Genomic DNA, 24,638 nt, shown 5'->3' on the forward strand with positions numbered 1-24,638 from the left:
GGGGCCCCATGTTCCCCATGTTGGAATGAAGCAGCCATCAGATATGCATACTGTGACTCCATCTAAGTCTATGGGTCTGATGAAAATAGTCAAGTACTGTACTCGCCTATTATTGGCCCACAGAGGAGCGTGCAAACCTAACAGGAAAGGGACAATGGAACCCCCGTTCTAGTGATTTGGGGGGGTCCAAATTCTACAGATAGGTTAGTGTACTGTCCAGAGACTGAAAATATGATGGGACCAAAACAAAGGTTATTATATCTTTAAAGAAAATTTTCTTTGTAATGGAAATTTTTTTTTATAACAGAAGGTTCACACGACAATTCCAAGTCACTTATATTATCAAAATGGGATGCTGACCTATATTTGCACTGACAGTCAATGAGCCCAGTGACTCCAATGGACTAAATTCAGTCAGTCAGTGACTGCAATCAGGTCATTTCCCGAACGTATATGTATTTGGGGGCTGGACCAAAAAGTGAAGCACACCAATTTTGGGCCCAAGCCCAAACATGTATGTGTTTGAGAAATGTCCCAATCATAGTTACAAGCTGGCTATGTTCAAGCTACTGAAGTCAATTGGGCGCATGGCACTCCACAATGTATATGTCATCATCCCATTTTGCCAACCAGGTACAATCGTGAATGAGCCCCAATATATAGAGTATTTTATTACAAAACAAACGTTTGAGATCCAGTAACTAGAAAAGAGCAAACTTACAGTAATAACCAAGTGCTTTGCTAGCTCAGCAGTTGGCTTTTTAGCCTGCTGCCTGTCAACTCCATGCCACTCCTCCCCGGGTGCCTGGAAAAGCTGGATCCCAGGACTGGATCCAGCTTTTCCAGGCACCCAAAGCAGAGTGGCACATTCAAAGGCAGCAGGCTGATAGGCCGACTGCTGAGCTAGCAAACCACTTACTGGAAATCTGCTCATCTCTACCAGTAACCTATACTAAATAAAACTGAATTTCAAAGATAGAAGATTTATCTAATACATCTTAATATGTACCTCAAACTGGAATGTATCGGCTAAAATCTTCAAGCATTCATCAAAGGAGAGTTCTTGCCCTGGGCCAGATTTTCCCTAGAAAGACAAACACATCACCATTGTTAGTCTGTCGCTTCTGAGGAGTCTTGTGACATGTGCGTTAATAATCCGGCTAATTACCTGCAGAGAACTGGAGACTGTTTGTGTAACTACCGCGGCCTCCATGGGTGCCGGCTGCTGAACTGGAATGAATTCCCCAGTCTCCTCATCTAACTGCAGGTGGGCGTATAATGCCTTCTCCTGTTCCTTGCGTAGTTGTTCTTGATGCTCTTTTTCAAGCTTCTTCTGTTTTTCCAGTTCATATTCCTTCTGTCTTTGGCTGTAGTCAAAAACTTCACGGCCAACACCTAGATCAATGTCTTGTTTCCACAGGATGTCAATGAGATCCATATCCTACGAAAAACGATGCAACATCCATGAAATCTTTGATCCCGGAACCAATACTCTCCATATTAAAAGTCTTATAGTTATCAATAATAAATATTAGCGGTCTTCCACCTATAGACAAATCATAAACATTCCTAACTCCATTACACATTGCTAAGGGTTAATACTGCGTAACCTGAAAAATACATTTACATGCTTAATCCAAAGGACGTTGCCACTAGTCTATGGTACCCTCCAATGGTTGATAATATATTTTGCATTCATTTACTTAAGAATACGACTTGGATTGGCCAAAAGCTAGCTATAACAACACTCCATCCTATTGTGTGACTTGTCACCAAGTATTCCTAGGTAACACTCGCGTAACATCACAAATCAGAGCTGTGTGTAGAAGTCTATATGGCGGCACATGAGCTCCCTCGTGGCCCCTGTGCAAGAAGCCCGAGGGTTTTCTTCTATCATGCTGAAAGTAGTATCTTATGCTGCGTTTACACGAAGCGATAATTCGGCCAGTCGATTGTTTAACGATTTTAAAGAAACGATTTGGTTTTTATAACTATCAGCGTTTAAACGAATAAATAGTTAGAAAAATTGTAAAAAAAAAATTGTAAGAAAAATCGTTAATGCGATCGTTTTTAAGATCGCTTAAGCCCATCTTTTACATAGGGTGAATCTTTGAAAGACTGTTTACATGAAGTGATCTGCGAATTTTTAGCGAACCATTAATGACGATTTGAGAACATGTTGAAAGATCAAAATGAATGATTTTTCGCTCATCGCTTGATCGTTTGCTGTGTTTATACGGAAAAATTATCGCTCAAATGCAATGGCTATTGCGAAAATTCAAACAATAATCGTTCAGTGTAAACGCAGCATTAGACAGGTGTCAAAGTGCAGCCCTCAAGCTATTGCAAGTCTACAATTACCATCATACCTGGACAACTAAAGCTTTGGCTGTCCAGGCATCATGGAAATTGTAGTTTTGCAGCAGTTGGAGGGCCATTGGACACACCTGATCTAAGATATACCTTGCAGAGGGTGTATTCTCTGCTTAAAGGAGAAGTCCAGCGAAATTTTTTATTAAAGTATTGGATCACCCCCCAAAAGTTATACAAATCACCAATATACACTTATTACGGGAAATGCACATAAAGTGCTCTTTTCTCTGCACTTACTACTGCATCAAGGCTTCACTTCCTAGATAAACATGGTGATGTCACTTCCTGGATAACACGGTGATGTCACGACCCGACTCCCAGGGCTGTGGCTGCTGGAGAAAATGATGGCAGAGGGATGCTCAGTGTCCCTCAGTGTCTCCCTGCCATCATCCTCTCCAGCAGCCACAGCCCGCACAGCTCTAGGAGTCGGGTCGTGACATCACCATTTTATCCAGGAAGCACTTGATAAGCATTTCCCGTAATAAGTGTGTATTGGTGATTTGTATAACTTTTGGGGGGTAATACAATACTTTAATAAAAATTTTCACCAGACTTCTTCTTTGAATTCAGGTGACAGAATAATGCTAGGATATATTCTGACTGGCTTATCGGTGGAGGACCCATTGTCTCTGCACAGCCGCACTTTTGTCCAGGTGTCATAGAGGGTTTTAGAATGGGACAGAGTTGCAATACCTGTCCTCCATCGAGATGGGAATGGCGCTGTATAGACGTAAAGTTTAGAAGAACTTGCAACATTCTAAAAGCCCACTATTCTAAATAATAATGGTGGGTCCCACCAGTTAAATGCTTACGATCACATCCCTGCATATGCTTGGTTTGCTTCACATTGAAGTCACCCCTTGCCCCTGCTGCTATACCAGCCACCTGACAGCGACAGGTAAAGTTGTTATAATGCCTATAACTTCACATCTAGAATATCAACATTTATTGTTAACCCCTAAGGAAAAAAAAACAACAACATATATCTCAGATTTGTTGCGCTTCCCCATTATTCAGGTCACATGTTGCCCTCGGGTCTTATTTTCCCTTATCTTTTGTAATCACATGCAATGTCGGCCAACAATAAGGAGCCGTCGGAGGAACTGTGCTCATTTTCATTTCCTGTCAAAATAATATTCTACGGCACACAATGGTCTGGATCTGAGCCACAAAGAAACAGGCCGTCTATTAGCAGGCGGCTCACATATCAAGTTCCAAGACTAAGGGCGGGGGGGTTTGAATCTTGATATATATATTACCACCTGTAAATTATTAACATTACACATTAGATAAGGATTTGATCTGAGCCTAAGAAAACATTGTGTCATTTTATATTAGTATAGTGTATATTGCTAAACACCAATAGCGATGAAAATACCCTCGCAATATCATACAAGCAAAAACAAAGAAAAGGGTTATGCGTAAACCAAAATTAATTAATTGTACACAATTAAAAATAAAAATATAAATAAAGACTGCCCCTAGCAGTTATATAGTCACTGCTAGTACCTGGCCATAGAGTCTCCTGTACATATGTACAAAGATCTGATGATACAGATCTGTACAAAATGATTTGTCCAGGTTCGTGTCCTGTGTCACGTCTAGTCGCGGTCCCGTCGCGGTGTTGTTGTCAGTAACAATGCTATATAGGTTATAGTCAGTGATATACTATAATCAGCAATGTACTGTTTCTAGGATGCCTGTCGATCCATACAAGTTGACCCAATGCGGTCAAATATATTGTCCACAATTCATGCAGCTATAATCCAGACCCGTGTAAACCATTCCATCATACACGACAAGGTCATCTTAGTCACTTAATCCCTACGCGTTTCAGTCAACAAGTTAGTGTGACATCATCAGGGCAACAAAATATGTGACAATCATCAAGTAGCATAAAATATAATCCCAATGTAGGTGATTGAAGATCGCTGCTGATAACAGTACTCACAAATCCTCGGTGGGTGGGGTGCGATCTTACAGATACAGCATAGCAGTGGCTATTGCCAATCTTATGGCCCAGCACCCCTTCGCCTAGTGAGACTGTGTGCCATTCGGATCCGGTAGTGTCCCGGCAGCGCGTTCTGGTTCTCGAAGACGTGTGCACTCTGCTCGTCCACATCACATGGTGATGTCACTTCCTGGATAACATGGTGATGTCACTTCCTGGATAACATGGTGATGTCACGACCCGACTCCCAGGGCTGTGGCTGCTGGAGAAGATGATGGCAGGGGGATGCTCAGTGTCCCTCAGTGTCCCCCTGCCATCATCCTCTCCAGCAGCCACAGCCCGCACAGCTCTGGGAGTCGGGTCGTGACATCACCATTTTATCCAGGAAGCACTTGATAAGCATTTCCCGTAATAAGTGTGTATTGGTGATTTGTATAACTTTTGGGGGGTAATACAATACTTTAATAAAAATTTTCACCAGACTTCTCCTTTGAATTCAGGTGACAGAATAATGCTAGGATATATTCTGACTGGCTAATCGGTGGAGGACCCATTGTCTCTGCACAGCCGAACTTTTGTCCAGGTGTCTCAGAGGGTTTTAGAATGGGACAGAGTTGCAATACCTGTCCTCCATCGAGATGGGAATGGCGCTGTATAGACGTAAAGTTTAGAAGAACTTGCAACATTCTAAAAGCCCACTATTCTAAATAATAATGGTGGGTCCCACGAGTTAAATGCTTACGATCACATCCCTGCATATGCTTGGTTTGCTTCACATTGCAGTCACCCCTTGCCCCTGCTGCTATACCAACCACCTGACAGCGACAGGTAAAGTTGTCGCCTGTCGTCCCCAGTGACACTACCGGTTCCAAATACAGACTCTATGGCCAGGTACTAGCAGTGACTATATAACTTCTAGGGGCAGTATTTTTAATTGTGTACAATAAATTAATTTTGGTTTACGCATAACCCTCTTCTTTGTTTTTGATTGTGTCATTTTACTTCACATAAAATAAATCTGCATTGAATCAATGGGCGGATTTTATCCCTGCTGCACTAAAATCTACAGTAAAAAAAGAAAAAAAAAATCTGCAATGGGAATTGACATGTACACAGAAAATGTCAATGTTGTTTCTAACAACTCCATTGCATAATTCCCATCAAATGTGTTAATCACTTTATTGAAATGACTCCTTACCCCAGAAAAAAAAAAAAGCACAAAAAAACTGCTCTAATATTGGCCAATAGGTGTCTCCTGGGGGGGGGGGGTGTTATCTTCTATGTGCAGGGGTCGTGTTCCTGCAAGCTAAGCTACTCTGCCTGCTAAAGATGGTCCACAAAGGTAAATCAAGGCTTCCCTCTCATCTTACCACTCATATAATGCTCTGGGCAACTGTCTCTTATATAAATTGTCTGACAGGTGTCTCTCCTGACTCATGAATTTCCTGCTCTTTATGGAAAGGAAGAGTTAGCTGCAGTCAGACAACTCTGGCATTAACTTATCTTACCCAGAACAACAGGGCAAGGCAGCGAATATCCAATATATCTAATATTCTCTCCCCTATCATCATCTGTTGGTGTAGATTTCGGAGGCCACCATACATTTTAGACAACCGGCCTAACCTGTCAGAGTTGTTGGCCTACTTTTGTCTAACTTGTATGGGGACCTTAATCGGAGTCCCTTTTTTTTTTCTTTAACTATATGAAGTAAAATGACACCATGTCTCCCTAGGCTCATGGCAACCATTTCAGGCGATAAGCTCTTTACTGAGCAACTCATTATGGACAGGAACACAAAGTCTCAATGGGCTTGGCGTCATTCAGAAGAACAAGACTGTGTGCATTCCCTTCTAGATTCCAGAGATGCATAGGTGACTTTTACTCCACATCTACAGACAATATAAATCAAGATGAAAATATTCTAAAAAATAATTAAAAAAAAAGGTTTAAAGGCTTTATATAGTCGATCTAGAGTCCGATCTCCACAATAATACAAAACAGGATCATACGTAAAAGGAACAGTGGGACGAGACGGAAAAAACCTTCAGAAATTCCCTACTAGCAAGTGTGGTCTATTATCTCTCTTTCCGACGTTTTTTTTTTTTTGTTTTTTTTTTAAATTAGGAAGTGGGATTGTGGGTAATTAGAGAAAACAAATAGCACAAGATGCCAACATTTCACCATCAATGTCATAGACGGGAACATGAACCATCTACTTTCAAAATACAGAAGTAGGTGATTTTGTGGGTGGGTATAAAAAGTAGTAAGAGACATATCATATACCAGGGGTGTCAAACTGCTAAAGCTTTGGCTGTCCAGGCATGATGGGAATTGTAGTTTTGCAATTACTTGACATTGCGAGCAAACATCTGGCATTGAGAATACATTGGCATACATACATACATACATACATACATACATGGACCCCCTGACTTATTATAAGGTCCCCCTGGTTCCATCACTTTAAGAAGTATAGCACTGGATGCTGCACTATTTTTCCCATAAAAAGTAATGAACACAAAGACGAAGGATCTGTTCCTATACAGATGTAAATGCAGCCATCTGAGTGAGGTTCCACCTACAAGCTGAAGCCTTCACTTACATAAGTAACCCTTCAGAGACGTGTAATGTTATGACAACCCTGTCACTGAGTAATGAGCGCTTTGCACGCCGAGAACCCTGTTGTTATAATGGGCCTGGCTCATAAATAAAGCATGGAAAGTAAGACACCAGCACACCTCTACCAGAATTACTAGCTGAAACAATCCTTCTCATACACATGTGAAGCATCGGGGTCAGGCAACGTCCACCATACAATTGGGGCATAGACGGATCCCCACCAGACAGCAACACCGTTCATGCAAGAGATGTTTATTTTAGTTTCAGCAGTTCTGGATCTGAGGACATGAAATGCATTGGTATCATTGGTAGGTTTTATTTTTCACTGTTAAAAAATAAGGCTACATTCACACCTGGGCCTGACCTCCATTTAGCGCAGGTACATGAGGAGTGAATGGAAACGGAAGTTCTGTTGTGCCGTAACTACTCAACCCAACCAAGTGAGTTTATAACATCCACACCAAAGAGGGTTTGTGCACACGAGAAGCCCATTTTATTTTTATTGCTATACAGTTTTTTTCTCACAGATAGGAGGGTGAGAAATGTAGACCATACTCTATAAACAAAACTGCAAAAAACACACACACACACACACACACACACACACACACACACACACACACACACACGCGCGCCTGATTCACCTTTACCCAAGTGTACAAAGTGCATTCGGAATAGATTACCCTAGAAAGTGCAACTCAAGCAATAGTCAAAACCAGTCCGACATATTTATACACACACTAAAAAGTTGTACGTGGGGTTGTCACCTCCTAAACAAGACATTGTTTGAAACATAAGGACCCTAAAAGTGTTATGTGCTTAGAGGGTGACATAACTCAATATATGAATTCTTCATGAGAATTACTGTTCGGAAGTCCCGAAAAACCCACCCCATAAGGCCCCATTCACACGTCCGTGTCAGTTTTTATTGTCAGGAAATCCTGATCAGGAGGCCTCAAATGTCATCAGGAAAGTATCAGGATTTCCTGACAGTAATCCGTTTTTACCTTCAGGAAACCATCAGGAAAAACCTTCAGGATTTCCTGATCAGAAGAAAAAATAGGACACGATCAGAGATGTATTTCTGCAAACTGGATGGTCACAGCTTGCAGAAGTACAACTCCCATTATGCCCAGCTGACAGGTCATGATGGGAGTTGTACTTCTGCAGTCTGTGGTCACCCAGGTTGCAGGACATGATGGGAGTTGTACTTCTGCAACCTGGATGGCCACAGGCTGCAGAAGTACAACTCCCATCATGACCTGTCAGCAGGGGTGCCGCGAGTGGCCGGGGGTTGCCGATTACTCCGGTTCGTTGCTCAGGTCCGGGAAGGGAGTGGGGGTGTCAGCACTGCTGAGGTCCAGGGAGTGAAGAAGGAGGCAGCAGGAGGCCGGGGCAGACAATGTGTGCCCGGACCAACATTTTTTAATAGACTGTAAAGTAGCACATTATTAGATTCACTACACAGCCGCGTTTTAGACCTATTTTATTGTGGTATTTTGCATTAAATTTTCTGTGTAAACAAAGCCTAACAGTGTCTGCAATGTGCACAAGGCCCTAAGCCTCCCATGAGTTTGCAGCCATACTAAGCCTCTCACCCGTGGCTTGGGCCGCCTATAGACAGATAGCAGCTGATGACTTCTCCGGTATGCAGGGTAAACAGCTCCATTAGAGAACATTACCATTAATACAGTAACAAACTTCAAAGGCGTCAGCGAACACCTAACAGATGTTGTACTGCAGCAGAAGGCCGGCATTGTAAGCAGATCCCAACATGTGGACATGGCAGCCTGGTAACCTCCATATACAGTGTCAGCTTGTCAGGTCACTACGTTAGCACTAAGACGCCATATGCTCCACAAATATGTGCCGTATGCATTCAAGTACAAGAAAAGAGAAAACATACAGGTCTACTGCAATGGCGGAATAGCTACCTACAGCGCTGAACACGGCACTGGCAGCTATGCCCTTAGTACTGGATAGAGTATAATAACAACAACTTGTCTTGTTACACCATCAGCATAAAATGATTTCTAGGACCATAAAACTCTGAAGGTTTCTAACATAAAGGGTGCGACCCGACAGAGATGATGACAGGTTGGGAAATAAGTTTTTACTGCTGTATAAAGCCACATATATTAAAAGGTGGTTACTATCCTTTTACATAGAAAGGCAGGACAAAAAAAAAAAAAAACAAAAAAAAAAAACGATACTCACCCCTCCACTCTCTTTTATTCCTGTGCCGCTCTGGACATGACCCTGTGATGTCACTGTACACGGGACGCTGCAGTCAGTCAATCTCTGGTCTCAATGGTCACATGCCACAATAAGTGTACATGATCACTTGTGATTGGCTGCAGCACCTTGTGCACAGTGTAAGGTGACATCATCAGGGCAGTCCAGAGCAGGGGGTCCTAGAATATAATCAGAGCGGGAATGTTTTAATTTTTTTTGTTTTGGAAAAGGTCAGAAAAACTCTTGGAAGTGGAAAGATCTCATTCACCAACTAAGGCTGGATAACACTACCGCCACTATCATTACTGGGCAGTGGATGCCGATACTTTGTGGTTCTCTCATCTTCCTGACCTGGGTGGAATGGCATGACCCTTAAGTTGAAGGGGTATTCCAAGAAAAGTTAACTTGTCGTCAACTATCCACAGGAGAGGGGACAAGTAAGAGATCACAGAGGCCCGATCTCCAAACCCCCTGGTGATCTCCATATCGGCTCCCTGTTTCTGTGTTATGAATAGAGCCGCGGATACTGCATGTGGCGGAGAGAGACAAGTAAGCACTCTTCCGACTTGGCTCTTTCCAGTGGCTCTATGGATTTCTATGGAGCCACTGGAGAGAGCCAATTACAGCACTCTTCCAGTTTACTCGGCTCTTTCAGGCACCTCCACAGTAATCGCCCGGGGGGGGGGGGATGTTCAGCAGATGGACCCCCCATGATCTCTTACCTGTCCCCTGTGTATAGAGGACAAGTAAATTTTTCTTGGAACACCTCTTTAAGGTTACCTAAGTATCCAGTTGGGCAGTGAACCCTGCACAGCTTGACATGGCTCATAAGAGATGGGGCAATACTGACCTGGAGGCCCTCACTGTACTTTGCCCGGGTCTGCTATATAACGTGTGCCTCTAAATAATTTATGTATCCTTGGAATCGTACTGTAAAATGTGTTGACGTTATATATATTTATTATCATATACATGATACATACCGGCATTAGAAAATAGTGACAAATGGGTTAGGAGACTTATATTATCAATGTAGCACGGAGCAGGAGGCCATGGAAGCATAACAGCGTATAATAACATGATTACATGAGCAAACCAGTAAGTGGATGCAGCGTGTCCCTATGCAATGCTGAATGTAACAATGCTGCCTCCTTATCCTAATGGGTCCAATAACTGGGCTCAGTTCCTACTAATACATCTATACTAACCCTTATAATCAGCTCGGGTTCGCATGAAATCCTTCTGAGCGCTGTTGTGCCCTGACACCAAGGTAGGGCTGGTGCGCCCTGTCACTGTGGTGGATGGTGGAGCAGGTGTACCCTCTGGTGTTCCCTGGCACCGAGGTAAAGCTGGAGTTCATGAAGAGAATCTACCTGGGCAGGGACTATTCTGAAGGAACAAACTCTGACCAAATCTATAATTAAAATGTCAGTATGATCTGTAATTATAGGTATGCAAAAGAAGAGCCCGTGGAGCCTCATCAAAGAGTCTCGAAACACAGGACTAGACAGATATCTCTCCGGGAAGGACCCAGCCAAGGGGTGGCTTCTATAAGGAAACCACCAAAACCACCATATTAAGTGGCCCTATAAGTCAATGTAATGAAAAGGGAAAAACCAAGGCCAGGTAACCATCCACATACAGCTGTTTCGGGGTGTTGCCCATCATCAGTGGGGAGCAGTTTCGAGACTCTTTGATGAGGCTCCACGGGCTCTTTTTTTGCATATTCATGTTTCCCAGGGGGCAATGCACCTAGGACTTCACTGCTTTGAGCTCTTTCACTAGCAGCCGGCAGTGTTATCGTTTGGCTGGTCTCCCTAAGATCAGCGACCTGTTTCTCTTATGGCTCTACTAGGCATTGCTCCCACCTAGCCAGAATCCTGCTCCACACTGATGAGGGGCAACACCCGAAACAGCTGTATGTGGATGGTTACCTGGCCTTGGTTTATCCCTTGTCAGTACATTGACTTAGAGGGCCACTTAATATGGTGTTTTTGGTGGTTTCCTTAAAGGACCCACCTCTTGGCTGGGTCCTTCCCGGAGGGATATCTGGCTAGTCCTGTGTTTTCGAGACTCTTTGATGAGGCTCCACAGGCTCTTCTTTTGCATATTCATGTTTCCGAGGGGGCAATGCACCTAGGACTTCACTGCTTTAAGCGCTTTCACTAGCAGCCGGCAGTGTTATCGTTTGGCTGGTCTCCCTGAGATCAGCGATCTGCTTCTCTTATGGCTGTAATTATAGGTAGAATCCTTATTCAACAATATACAGTTATGGTACTGTGCCTTATATGACCCAATACCAGTGAGACTATGGCCTTTCCGTGCACATTCATATCTGCACCTCGTTTGGCTCATGTACCCAAACCAAAGAGGTCACATGTCCGCATTTATACTTGGAGGATACTATACACAACTGTCTCATACATTTGCACACTTTGTTCAGTAGAATGCATGTGTCACTTTAGTTTGGTGTTTTTTTTCAGCAGAAGACCTCTGAGGACAAACAGTCTCTATGGACAGTTTATTGGTAGATTCCATCAAAACTGGTGGAATCCATTGAGAAAGATCTATTCAAATCCTACTAAAGTGTCACCCAACTGTGTTCATTTCCATTTATTTCTAGAAGATTTCAAGAAAGTCAACGACGAGCCTAAACGAACCGAATGACAGAAGGATACGTTTCCTGTTTTTCACCCGCAATGAAGACTTCACTTTATAAAAGGTCAAGTATGGGGGGTTCAGTTTAAGGAACTGAGATGGTGACTTCATAAATCGCCCAATTACAAGGACGGGAATTTCATGATACAATAGAACGCCAGACTTTCTATTCCCCTTTTAGGGATTTCACAATCGTAACAAAAAGTTATTACTCTGAAATATAATTCACATTTATATAAGGTTTTACTTTACTGTAAAATAATCTATTTGGTTCGTACGAACCCAAACCATCGGCATTTGACTCCCGCTGCCTTCCTGCTCCGTGGGGAAGGTGGAGACAGCCCAGTACCGCCTGGAAAACAGGGATACAGCCTATTACCAGTAGTCAGGCTGTCTCCACCTTCCCCACAGAACGGGAAGGCAGCGGGAGTCAAATGCCGATGGTTTGGATTTGTACAAACCTGAACTTCGGCCCTGTTCGATCATCTCTACTGATCAGCACCCATATCAATCAATAGATATCAAAGTACGAACAATATTTTATGCCCTACTGTTCTAGTCATAAGCAGTCTGTGTCGTAAAGATAAGACATTTCCAAGAACTGTTACTTTACATTCCTTACAAGGCTTCTATACACAGATACAAAATACACTAAAGAGGATGAAAGTCTAAGATGTCAACAAAAACAATCATTTGTCGGGTGCAATTTAACACGGATCGATCTTTCGTATTATCCGTTATCCACATAAAAAGAAGTCGTCCATGGTTGAAGTTGTCCCAGTTTTAGTAACAAATATTCTCAGAATGGTTGTTCATCCTCCATTTGCTGTCACTGATCGAATTGACCAACTGTAATGACCAATATGGACTCAAAGGGGGAGATTTATCAAACATAGTGTAAAGTGAAACTGGCTCAGTTGCCCCTAGCAACCAGATTCCACCTTTCATTTTCCAGAGTCTGTGAGGAATGAAAAGTGGAATCTGATTGGTTGCTAGGGGCAACTGAGCCAGTTTCACTTTACAGCATGTTTGATAAATCTTCCCCCATGTGTACATTTGTGTCTATGAAACCATTGTTCATCAGACGATGATGACATTGATTTTACAGCTGTTAGACCATCAACCTACTTCTATCTCTGTATAACCACTTAAATCTTCCAAGGAAATATTCAAGGATAGGAACAGTGGGGGGGGGGGGGGGGGTTAAACCTCTGGGTACAGTGCTAAACTATTTTCAGCAATGGATTACTCCTCCCCATAGGGAACACAGGAACTCTGGGAGCTCGGGAGGTGGGCGGAAGATGAAACCGACAATTGTTTGGCCATCAGTTATTAAAAATATATGGGGAGACCTAGAACTTACTGTACGTTTGCTCGTCTCTACTTGTAAGTCCAATCATGACCACAGCTGTTAGTTCAGTTCATCAGATATGTGGTCAGGCCAGGGCCATAATACAGACACGAAAACTAGAAGAAATTATTGTTCCTATCATTTTAAGGTTAATCATTGACTGCAATTTATACAGAAAATACTACCAATCCTATTAAAACTATATTATATTGTACCAATAATGTCCACAGGTCATCTCATCATGAGATCTAATAGATGTAACCGTTCTGGCACATGCCGCCTACCCATAAAAGTCACTTATATAGTTTATTGTGGTCAGATCAGGCAAAGCGTAAGAACTACAGATATTATAAAAGTTTTATGCAGACACCCGATACAGTGATGTACATGAAAACCAGTCTATAAAAAGTTTGCTTCTTTCCTCCAGGATATCTGTGTACTTGCACTGTCTCCTATCCATCAGCTAAAGTATGCAGAATTGTGCAATCTGACTGTAACATTATGTGGATGGCTGCTGGCTGCTAAATCCAGATGTAGTCGGAAAAGAAAAGAAAAGGCTGCCCTTGGCAGAAGGAGCGGAGGGAAGAAGTGCACAGGCTGCTTGCGCAAGAGTCTCAGCAGTCCCAACAACTCCCTGCTGTGCAGAGTGCAGAGCAGCTCACACGCACAGGAACAGGGATCCTTCAAGGGGACTGCGGACGGCCAACGAGTAAGGACACCAGACCCTCCTGCACAGAGAAAAGCTAAAGAATCCTACTGTGGTCACCGGCAACTAGAACTAAATAACATATATACAACCCAGACATTCATATAGTGTTATAACCTGTAATGTATTACATTGAAACAAACAGAAAAAAGGGGGGTCCGCTCACCTATGGTTGCTGTAATGGTTGACTCAGTTGGCAAGTGATATCTCCTAGCACGTGGAAGAGCATATTGCGGGCTGCAACCCGTAAGGCATCCTAAAAAAGTTAAGTGTCCACAGCTTCTGAAGTATAAATGTTTCTTTATTTAGCGCATCAAAACATAAAACCAACAAAACAAAAAGTGAATGGTGAGCTAAAAACGCCGACGTGTTGCGAGGTTCTCCCTCTTAATCAAGGCCATGATTAAGAGGGAGAACCTCGCAACGCGTCGGCGTTTTTAGCTCACCATTCACTTTTTGTTTTGTTGGTTTTATGTTTTGATGCGCTAAATAAAGAAACATTTATACTTCAGAAGCTGTGGACACTTAACTTTTTTAGAATGTATTACATTGTTAGAGCCGGACACATACAAGGTCAATGCATGAAATGTTAATGTGCTTGTCTTCTTCAGTCTGACTCATGTTTCACAACCACCACCGCCACCATCTAACCAGCGATGAAGTCCTGCAACTTCTCATTATATTACTCTGCATTTCGATTCCTCACAGTTAGAAAGCTTTCTGCTTGCTGCCAATGAATGAAGTTTCTGGCTCATCTCTAGAGGATGATCTGGTAATCGGTCTAGGTGATCACACAGATGCATGTGCATTAGGGAAATTAAAAAAATAAAAAAACACAAAGTTTTGATTCACTAACAGCAAGCAGAGAGAATGGTAGGGAATTGACACACTATTGATCAGAACTTTTCTTTACACAATAAATAGCCTTAAAGGAGTAGTACAAGGTGAAAAGGGTCAAATCGTAGGTGGGTGCGTCTGACTGCTGAGATCATCCATGATCCCCAAAGTGGCACATGCATTCTGCTGCTCAATTCACCGCCAAAGAAAAGTGTTGTGCTACCTTTGCCAGCTTAAGTCCTGGCGTTTAGACCTACCATAATCTGACTCTTAGGCTGGGTTCACACTACGTGTGAACCTGGGTCGACCACGTTTTTGTGTCCGTCAAAAAAAAAACAAAAAAAAACGGATCCGTTTTGATCCTTTTTTTTTTTTATAATGGAAGTGAACAGAAAAACGTATCAGTTTTTTAGATCAGTTTTTTGCAAAAAACGGATTGCAAAAACGTAGCGTGAACCCAGCCTTATTCTGTGTTACCCCTTTCTTGCCATTTTTTTCCTTTCAGCTAACACAACACCTTGCAAAGCCCCTTCTCAGTTACCCCTCCTCCCTCCACATGCCATCTATAGTGGTGTACTGTAATCCATCACCAGCACAGTGCATGCCTGTTCAGTTCAGTGCACTTTCTCCATGGCATAGCAGTAAAGAGTAAGGGCCCTATTCCACCAGACGATTATCGTTCGCATAATCGTTAACGATTAACGATCTCAAACTACCGCTATTGCGAAAGACCTGAAAACGTTCACTCATTTCCATTGAACTATAATAGTTACTTATGATCGTATTTGCGATTGTTTTTTCTTTGCTATTGCGTTCGTATCTACTGCGAACGACCGAACGATGTCTTATTCAATGCGAACGATTTGCGAGCGTTTTGCGAACAAGCAACGATAAAAATAGGTCCAGGTCTTATAAAGCAATCAACGATTTCGGTCGACCGGTGGAATAGGGCCCTAAGTGTGAAAACTAAGTAACTGTGTGTGTACTAGCGGCTGTTAATATATAGAATATATATGTCTCCCCCAAATTTAAGTAACCATAGCTACCCTCTAAGTCATTGTCTGACCCAATTAATAGTCTTGAAACATGACTTGGAATTTTCTGCCAAACCAGAGTCTCCTCCAAAAGGAAGAGGCAACCATCTGCCATTTAGGGGGTCTTGCTTCTTGTCAGTAGAGAGCTATATGCTGGTTGGCTGGGTGAGATGCAACTTTTGGCAAATACTGGTTCTCCTTGCAGAGATCCGGCTAGTGTATGGAGTCTCTGGTTTGTCCGATATCCCTAGTCATGTTTCAAGGCTGCTAAATGGGCCGGACACAGACTTACAGGGTAGCTCTCTTTCTTCTGAATAGAGTTAATTTGCACACTTTTGCCAATGAGCATTGCCTGCAAAACTCCATACACCAACTGGATCGCCACAAGAAGGACCATCCCCTCTTCATTAAAAACATATATAAAATGTTTCAACATTTATGGTGCATGGGCTCCGCAGTAGAAGTCGTCATCCTGCGGCTCTGCAGCTTTCAGGAAACTACATATCCAAGTATATTCAAACAAAAGCAAGATGGGGTAATCCCACAAAAGCTGCAGAGCCGCATGTCTGTAGATCAGGGCGGCCAGGGAGTCCCACCCACAGCTCTGACATGTTGCGTGACAGCAGTAATAGGTGAAAGCCGAGGATCAAGGCCTGTTGTACAAGGACAAACATCCGGAATGATTTCATTCTCTTTTTCTTTATGAAAATGCACTCATATCCGGTCTACAATATTATCAGCCATCAAACAAGATGGCCACAAAGAGCTCTACATGGCTTCCCTTCCATGGAGTTTTCAAGGGAGGGCAGGTGGTTGGGATTGATGTTATACAACCCCACAAATGTGGCTCCACTAACGTCTGGGAGGGTCGGGGTGCTATATTACACAGCCAGACTCATGCCCAATGTAGTAGACCTCTACTGTATTGGGACCTAAGGGATCTGAGAAGATCCCAGTGATCATTGCAGGTGGACAATCTCATAAACATTAGACTTCTGCAGGGAAATGCTCATTATTATTACTGGATCCAGCAAACAACCAGCTACAACCAATGATAAGTGACATCAGAGATGTCGGCAGCTGCATATCCCCCATTTATACTGAATTAACCTGAATTTGGACAAGATGGACATGCTGCCTGGCAATAACCTTTTAAATCTCTAATGTTTATGGCTACCCCATCATGCCAACCTATGTTCGTGTGCACGCTTTGGGGGGTTCTGAATATGCTCCCATCCACGTCTTGCGTAACAGAATAAAAGTACTTTTTCTCATTAAAGGGGTACTCCGGGTGGGGGTTAATTTTAGGGTATAGCCAGGGAAGGGGTGGAAATAGAGGCTGCCAGTCACTTTCCTCCCCAATTCCATCGCCGGGTCCCGGATCTCGACGCCCCGTTCTGCCGTCCGGCCGCCGCTTCCTGGTCTGAGCTGCGGCTTAATACGTGACGTCTCAAAGCAGCTCAGCTATTTAGCGGCTGAGGTGGGACTCCGCTCCGAACGCTGAATGGCTGAGCTGCCTTGAGATGTCACGTATTAAGCCGCCGCTCAGACCAGGAAGCGGCGGCCGGACAGCAGAACGGGGCGTCGAGATCCGGGACCCGGCGAGGAACCGGGGAGGTAAGTGACTTGCAGCCTCTATTTCCACCCCTTTACTAGCCATACCCTAAAAATAACCCCCACCTGGAGTGCTCCTTTAATAAAGCTACTGCTGCAGCCGTGGCCAGTACGTGCCACAGTAGTAGCTCTATACTATAATTCTGAGAACCATTTCAGCACTGTTCGGTTCCCTTTAAGGGTGGGTTCACACACACACACACACACACACACACACACACACACACAACAGATCCACAGCAGATTTCACACTGCAAATTTGAAGCGAAATCCGCTGCGGATCCTGGACTGTCATGTTAAATAAGATTCCATACTCACAGCAGGATTGTTATCCTGCTGCTTGTATGTAAAAGTCAACCCCCTTACCCCCCATGGCCCAGTACATACATTACCGGGTCTGCGCTCCGGCTTGCTTCGGGGGCTCCTGGTGCTCAGCCAATCAGTGTGTTGACCCACAGCAGTGCACTGATTGGATGAACACCGGGAGATGCTGGGAAAAAAACGTGGCCACTTTCTTCCAGAAACAGCACCACTCATCTCCAGTTTAGATCCGGGGTTTTGCAGCTTAGTTCCATTGAAGTGAATAGAGATGAAATATAACATCACACACAACCTGAGCACAGGGGTGGTGCTGTTTTTGCTAGAAAGTAGCTGTGGGTTTTTTTTCTAATCCTGGATGTTGCCATCACTGCATATTCTCCCTGGTTCATGTAAAACATAAAAAAACAACAACAATAATTTTTTCCCACCTATAACACTTCGCCTAACCTTCAAATAACTTTACAGCATAGACTGCAAATATCAACATGTGCAGAACATCAAGTGTCAGACCCAGGGTTATCCTTTAGATAAAAGAAGGACCTCCCCTGGGTTACTGTATTTTAAATCCACACATTGTGGATTTCATCCATGGATCTGCCGCAAAAAATCCACAGCATTCAAAGTTCTGTAGCAAATTTCAACAGCCGATTTCACCTTTTAATATACGGGTATGTTCACATATGTCCGGTTTAGGCCAAAGGATCCACTGGCAGGAATCCAAGACTGGCACTCAGATACAGACTGAAGTGTCACGGATCTATATGAACAGTAATTTCATTGTTATTCAATGGCTCTTATGTTCCTGTATGCGGAATCCATGGAAATAAGTTGCATTTTATTATTTTTCTGTAGGTGTGAACAAGCTCTATTGATGTCAAATCCACATGCAAGGCTCGGTTCACATCACGATTTTGCAATCCGTCTCCCTGTATCCCTTTGGAAAACGTACAGAAAAACGTGGTCGACCACGTTTCTGTGTACATTACATAATGTAAAAAAAAAAAATTTAAAAAAAATCTGTGGCATACAACAGCATAGAACGGATAGCAAAATCGTGATGTGACCCCAGCCTTACACATTAGGTTTTTGCAGCAAAGTCTGCCGTGGGTCTGGGGCAGAAACACTTGAAACGTTACTGCCCCTTAAGTGGCCGTTACCCAGCTCTCTAGACTCCTGCATGGCAAGTTTACTTAGTTATAACAAACATGTACAGCACTTGTATCGCTAAATAAGGCTGGGTTCACACTATGTATTTGCAAAAAAAAAAAAGGGTGCATTTGTGTGCATCCGTTTTTCCATTGACTTCCACTATAATAAAAGCAGCAAAATGCGTACACAATACACAGTAAAGCACACAAAAATAAGGTCAGCTACATTTTTGTGTACGTAAGTAAAAAAAAAAAAAAAACTGGCGTTATGATCAACGTACACAAAAACGTAGCCGACCTTATTTTTGTGTGCTTTATTGTGTATGCATTTTGATGCTTTTATTATAGTGGAAGTCAATGGAAAAACGGATGCACACAAATGCATCAGTTTTTTCATCTGTTTTTTTGCAAAAACTGATGAAAAAAACAAAAACAAAAAAAAAAAAAAAAACTGTGAACCCAGCCTACCTGGATACATTTATTAACAAGCACTGTGTGGTGGCAGCCTTCATCAGCCGTCACCCAGCTTTCCCTGAAAGCTGAACAGAGTTTTTACCAACTTATCAAAAGTTACATTTTCTGCTACGTTTTTGTTCAAGGGTACTTAGTTTATTTTATTATTTTTTTTTTATAAAGCTGTCCTGCAGCATGGAGTCTATAATGTCCTGTATAATATACAACAAGTTCTGAACACTTCCTTGTAAGTTCTCCCCGAATCCCCTAAGGAGCCCCCTGGTGACTCTGCACATTCAGTTGTCTAGGAGAGACCATGCACGCTCCTCCATAGAACCCCAGTATGGAGGCTGAAGACCAGAACGAAAGGAAACATTAACCCCTTCCATGTTTATGACAAGCCGCAGCTGCTGGGGCCTGATCTGTGTTCTAGAAACGCAACAACATTGTAAACTTCCCCAAATATTTAGACATTGTATCAATCTGGCGGATACTGGGACAATAATGGGACGGGACGGTGGGCTCCAACTATGGAGAAAAGTTCCTGATAATCCCTTCCTGCGGCAGTGGTGGCAGAACTACATCTCCCAGCATGGCTTTACCTTCTTCGTCTGTCCCGGCATAATGGGAGTTGTAGTTCTGCAACCACTGGAGGGTCAAAGGTTAGAGAACGCGGTTCTAAGGTGATCTAAGTTGTGGCACATTCCCGTACTACGCAGGTGATCTCAGAGCCCAGAGACATGAGGTTCTGCAGCATCTGAGGCCCCGACCGGATGTGACAGTACAAGTCCCAGCTGACAGGACACAATTCTCTGCACTTTCCCCTACCACCAGTCTCCTTAGTACTCCAGCTATGTGTTTCTCATTCCTCCAGCAGAAGCGGAGACGTCACTCCCCCCGTGATTAACTCCTAACAGGCTAAGGAAAGTATGTACCCCCCCAGACCCTCCAGCTGCTGCAGAACTACAACTCCCAGCATGCCCAGACAGCCACTGTACATTTACAACAACTGGACAGCCACTGGTTGGGGATCGCTGGCGACTACAGACCGGTAGGTCCATTGGATCACATGACCTGGCCTTCAGCTCTAAATGGGTCAGCGGATCGCTGGCGACTGGCAGGCGGCTACGGACATCAGAACTTTTGAGAATTTTTTTACCCCCCAATAGCGGCCGTTTTATGCTAACAAATGGGAAAGTTTCCCAATAAATCCACAGCCGATGCGATCGACAAACTTTCACCAATGTCAAAATCATTGTGATCAATAACAAGCTGATTACATTGTCCCATACATTGATACAAAGTATAACAACACTTTCCAGCCGATTGGTCCCCACAGATCCAATCGATATCGCATGGCACAGATGATATCGGCCGATGATTGGTCACGTGACGTCAGCGGGCCCCGCGCTCCATATCCAGACACCAAGGTGACATCCCGGCGCCGCCCCCAGGTGTCTCCTCACCTGCTGTGACTGCTTAGCGGGGGGTAACTCTATTTCCATCATGGTGGCCCCTAGCCCCGGCCGGGAATATCCTCCGTGAAGTTGTCGCAGTATGTCCAGGTCTGTCGGTGTGCCGCGCCCCCCGTATTACTCTTCCCGGACCGGTGACTCTCACTCCGTTCTCAGGACCGTCCTAAGAGCTATGACGGGAAAGTCCGGGGCAACACGGCCAAAGTCGACTGTCAAGCCCTCTCAGCCAATGAGAGCAGCGTAGGATTATCCGACCCCGCCCACAGGTGATGACACAAGACATCACGATGCTGCGCTCGTCGCCCACCACCCTCCGACCACGCCCTCTTTATTAACCCCTTTACTGCTGGCTGAATTTGTATAACAATAAAAATTCCTACTTTCCCGAAGAGATTCCTGTGTGAGATTCATGTCTGTGCTGTATTACAGGCAGCGCTGTCACTGCTGTCACCTAAGGCTGTCACTGTCACTGGCAGCAGAGCAGCACAGGAGCACTGGAGCGGCCCCATACCGGCGAGCGCTGTGATTGGTCAGGGAGGCGATCAGTGACCAATCACAGCTGTCAGGCGCTGCTTCGCGCTGTTTACTGAAGATCATCCCTGTGCTGGATTGTCCCTGGGCCTGTAACTGTACTGCCCGGAGCCTGCCAGAGTCCTGATCCCATAGTGCCCTCCCCATCACCCCCACATAGTGCCCTCCCCATCACCCCCACATAGTGCCCTCCCCATCACCCCCACATAGTGCCCTCCCCATCACCCCCCACATAGTGCCCTCCCCATCACCCCCACATAGTGCCCTCCCCATCACCCCCACATAGTGCCCCTCCTTATCACCCCACATAGTGCCCCTCCCCATCACCCCCACATAGTGCCCCTCCTTATCACCCCACATAGTGCCCTCCCCATCACCCCCACATAGTGCCCTCCCCATCACCCCCACATAGTGCCCTCCCCATCACCCCCACATAGTGCCCCTCCTTATCACCCCACATAGTGCCCCTCCCCATCACCCCCCACATAGTGCCCTCCCCATCACCCCCACATAGTGCCCTCCCCATCACCCCCACATAGTGCCCTCCCCATCACCCCCACATAGTGCCGTCCCCATCACCCCCCACATAGTGCCCCTCCCCATTACCCCCACATAGTGCCCCCCCCATCTACCCCCACATAGTGCCCCTCCCCATCACCCCCCACATAGTGCCCTCCCCATCACCCCCACATAGTGCCCTCGCCATCACCCCCCACATAGTGCCCTCCCCATCACCCCCACATAGTGCCCTCCCCATCACCCCCCACATAGTGCCTCTCCCCATCACCCCCCCCCACACACACACATAGTGCCCTCCCAATCACCCCCACATAGTGCCCTCCCCATCACCCCCACATAGTGCCCTCCCCATCACCCCCCACATAGTGCCCTCCCCATCTACCCCCACATAGTGCCCCTCCCCATCACCCCCCACATAGTGCCCCTCCCCATCACCCCCCACATAGTGCCCTCCCCATCACCCCCACATAGTGCCCCTCCTTATCACCCCACATAGTGCCCCTCCCCATCACCCCCACATAGTGCCCCTCCTTATCACCCCACATAGTGCCCCTCCCCATCAACTCCCACATAGTGCCCCTCCCCATCACCCCCACATAGTGCCCCCCCATCTACCCCCACATAGTGCCCCTCCCCATCACCCCCCCCCACATAGTGCCCCTCCCCATCACCCCCCCCCCCACATACTGCCCCTCCCCATCACCCCCCCCCACATAGTGCCCCTCCCCATCACCCCTAGAACAAGAGGATCGCCCTTCAGTGCCCCCTGAACAGGAGGATTACCCACCAGTGCCCCCTGAACAGGAGGATTACCCACCAGTGCCCCCAGAACAGGAGGATGGCCCACCAGTGCCCCCAGAACAGAAGGATGGCCCACCAGTGCCCCCAGAACAGGAGGATGGCCCACCAGTGCCCCCAGAACAGAAGGATGGCCCACCAGTGCTCCCAGAACAGGAGGATGGCCCACCACTGCCCCCAGAACAGGAGGATGGCCCACCAGTGCCCCCAGAACAGAAGGATGGCCCACCAGTGCTCCCAGAACAGGAGGATGGCCCACCAGTGCCCCCAGAACAGGAGGATGGCCCACCACTGCCCCCAGAACAGGAGGATGGCCCACCACTGCCCCCAGAAAAGGAGGATGGCCCACCACTGCCCCCAGAACAGGAGGATGGCTTACCAGTGCCCCCAGAACAGGAGGATGGCCCACCACTGCCCCCAGAACAGGAGGATGGCCCACCAATGCCCCCAGAACAGGAGGATGGCCCACCAGTACCCCCAGAACAGGAGGATGGCCCACCAGTACCCCCAGAACAGGAGGATGGCCCACCAGTACCCCCAGAACAGGAGGATGGCCCACCAGTGCCCCCAGAACAGGAGGATGGCCAACCAGAGCTCCCAGAACAAGAGTATCGCCCACCAGTGCTCCCAGAACAAGAGGATCGCCAACCAGTGCCCCCAGAATGGGAGGATCACCCACCAGTGCCGCCAGAACAGAAGGATGGCCCACCAGTGCCCCCAGAATGGGAGGATCACCCATCAGTGCCCCCAGAATGGGAGGATCACCCACCAGTGCCCTCCCCTCTCCTGTCTCCTGCTTCTTTACATTGTTAGGATATGTCCCCACAGCGTAAGAGACCGGCCGTTTTGTCACCCGGCCGGGTCACGGAACAGCCAGTCTCTGAAAGATCTTCCCAGCCGGTACTACCGGACGGATGATCTTTCGGGCCGCAGAATTCCGATGCGGGCGCATCCGGGCGTGCCCGCATCAGAGCACTCCACTGCACACTATGGAGCAAGCGGCCGGAGCTCCATAATGTGAACTGACAGGGCTTTCTGCGGCCACTATTCACTGAATAGCGGCCGCAGAAAACTGACGTGTCAGTTTTCTACGGTGCTGCGAGAGAGCCTGTCCGGGATCCCATAGAGGAATAGGTAACGTATGTTTTCATGAAAAGTATGGCCGTTGTTGCCGATTACAACAACGGGCGTACTTTTACGAAAACATACATTGTGTGAACATAGCTTTACATAGTTTGCTACATACCCCTGCCTCAAATCATCACTTGAAGTGTACCTGTCCTTATAACTAGTGATGAGTGAAGATGTTCGTACGAACATGACGCTAATTGTTCGCGTTTGCCGATCAATAACAATTTGTTCGATGATCAGAATGGTTATAACCATCATTTTCGAACATGCGAACGTTTATCTTGCGATGTATGCAACTGCGTAAACTTTCTCCCACCAATTTGAAAGAGCCAATGAACATGTGGGGAAGGAAGGGCACATCAGGTCATGTGGTGGCCACGTTCACTACTGGCATTACTGTGATTGGCTGTAAGATTAGCGTCATTACGTACGTTATGTACATGCTATAAAAACGCAACGCTGAGGCGAATTTTCTCACAGTCTTTCCTGATTCTTGTGCCGTTCAGTAGGGAGAGTGAAACAAGCAGGGACAGCATCTGAATATAGTTAGGCAGCAATACTCACAGTGGTAGTCAGTGTAGGGAGGGAGAGCTGACCGAGTAGGGCTTAGAACGTTGTGAAATTGTCAGTGTAGGGAGGGTGACAAAATCCAGAATTTTTTCATTAAAGGGCTTGTACACCAAAAAATTTTTTCTTTCAAATCAACTGCTGCCACAAAGTGCCAGAGATTTGTAATTTACTTCTATTAAAAAAATCTCAAGCCTTCCAGTACTTATCAGCTGCTGTATGCCTAGCAGGAAGTTGTATTATTTCCAGTCTGGAAAGCAGGAGAGGTTTTCTATGGGGATTTGCTGCTGCTCTGGACAGTTCCTGACATGGACAGA

General features: G+C 45.5%; 1 protein-coding gene across 2 annotated transcripts in view; it reads right to left on the reverse strand.

Annotated features, from left to right (window-relative positions):
• Window positions 1-24,638, reverse strand: part of NFE2L2 (NFE2 like bZIP transcription factor 2) — a 69,637-nt gene that overhangs the window by 3,972 nt on the left and 41,027 nt on the right. Inside the window, exons 1-3 of one of the 2 annotated variants that reach the window (XM_069983001.1) lie at window positions 20,767-20,972; window positions 1,169-1,441; window positions 1,010-1,084 (exon numbers count right to left, since the gene is read on the reverse strand). In XM_069983001.1, the coding sequence (XP_069839102.1) occupies window positions 1,010-1,084; window positions 1,169-1,441; window positions 20,767-20,808 (390 nt within the window). In that variant the 5' untranslated portion in view covers window positions 20,809-20,972. Of the gene's footprint in view, window positions 1-1,009; window positions 1,085-1,168; window positions 1,442-20,766; window positions 20,973-24,638 lie in introns of those variants that run through there. The other variant, XM_069983002.1, reaches the window with a different exon arrangement.

The sequence above is a fragment of the Dendropsophus ebraccatus genome, chromosome 9, assembly GCF_027789765.1.
Source record: "Dendropsophus ebraccatus isolate aDenEbr1 chromosome 9, aDenEbr1.pat, whole genome shotgun sequence".
Taxonomy (NCBI): domain Eukaryota; kingdom Metazoa; phylum Chordata; class Amphibia; order Anura; family Hylidae; genus Dendropsophus; species Dendropsophus ebraccatus.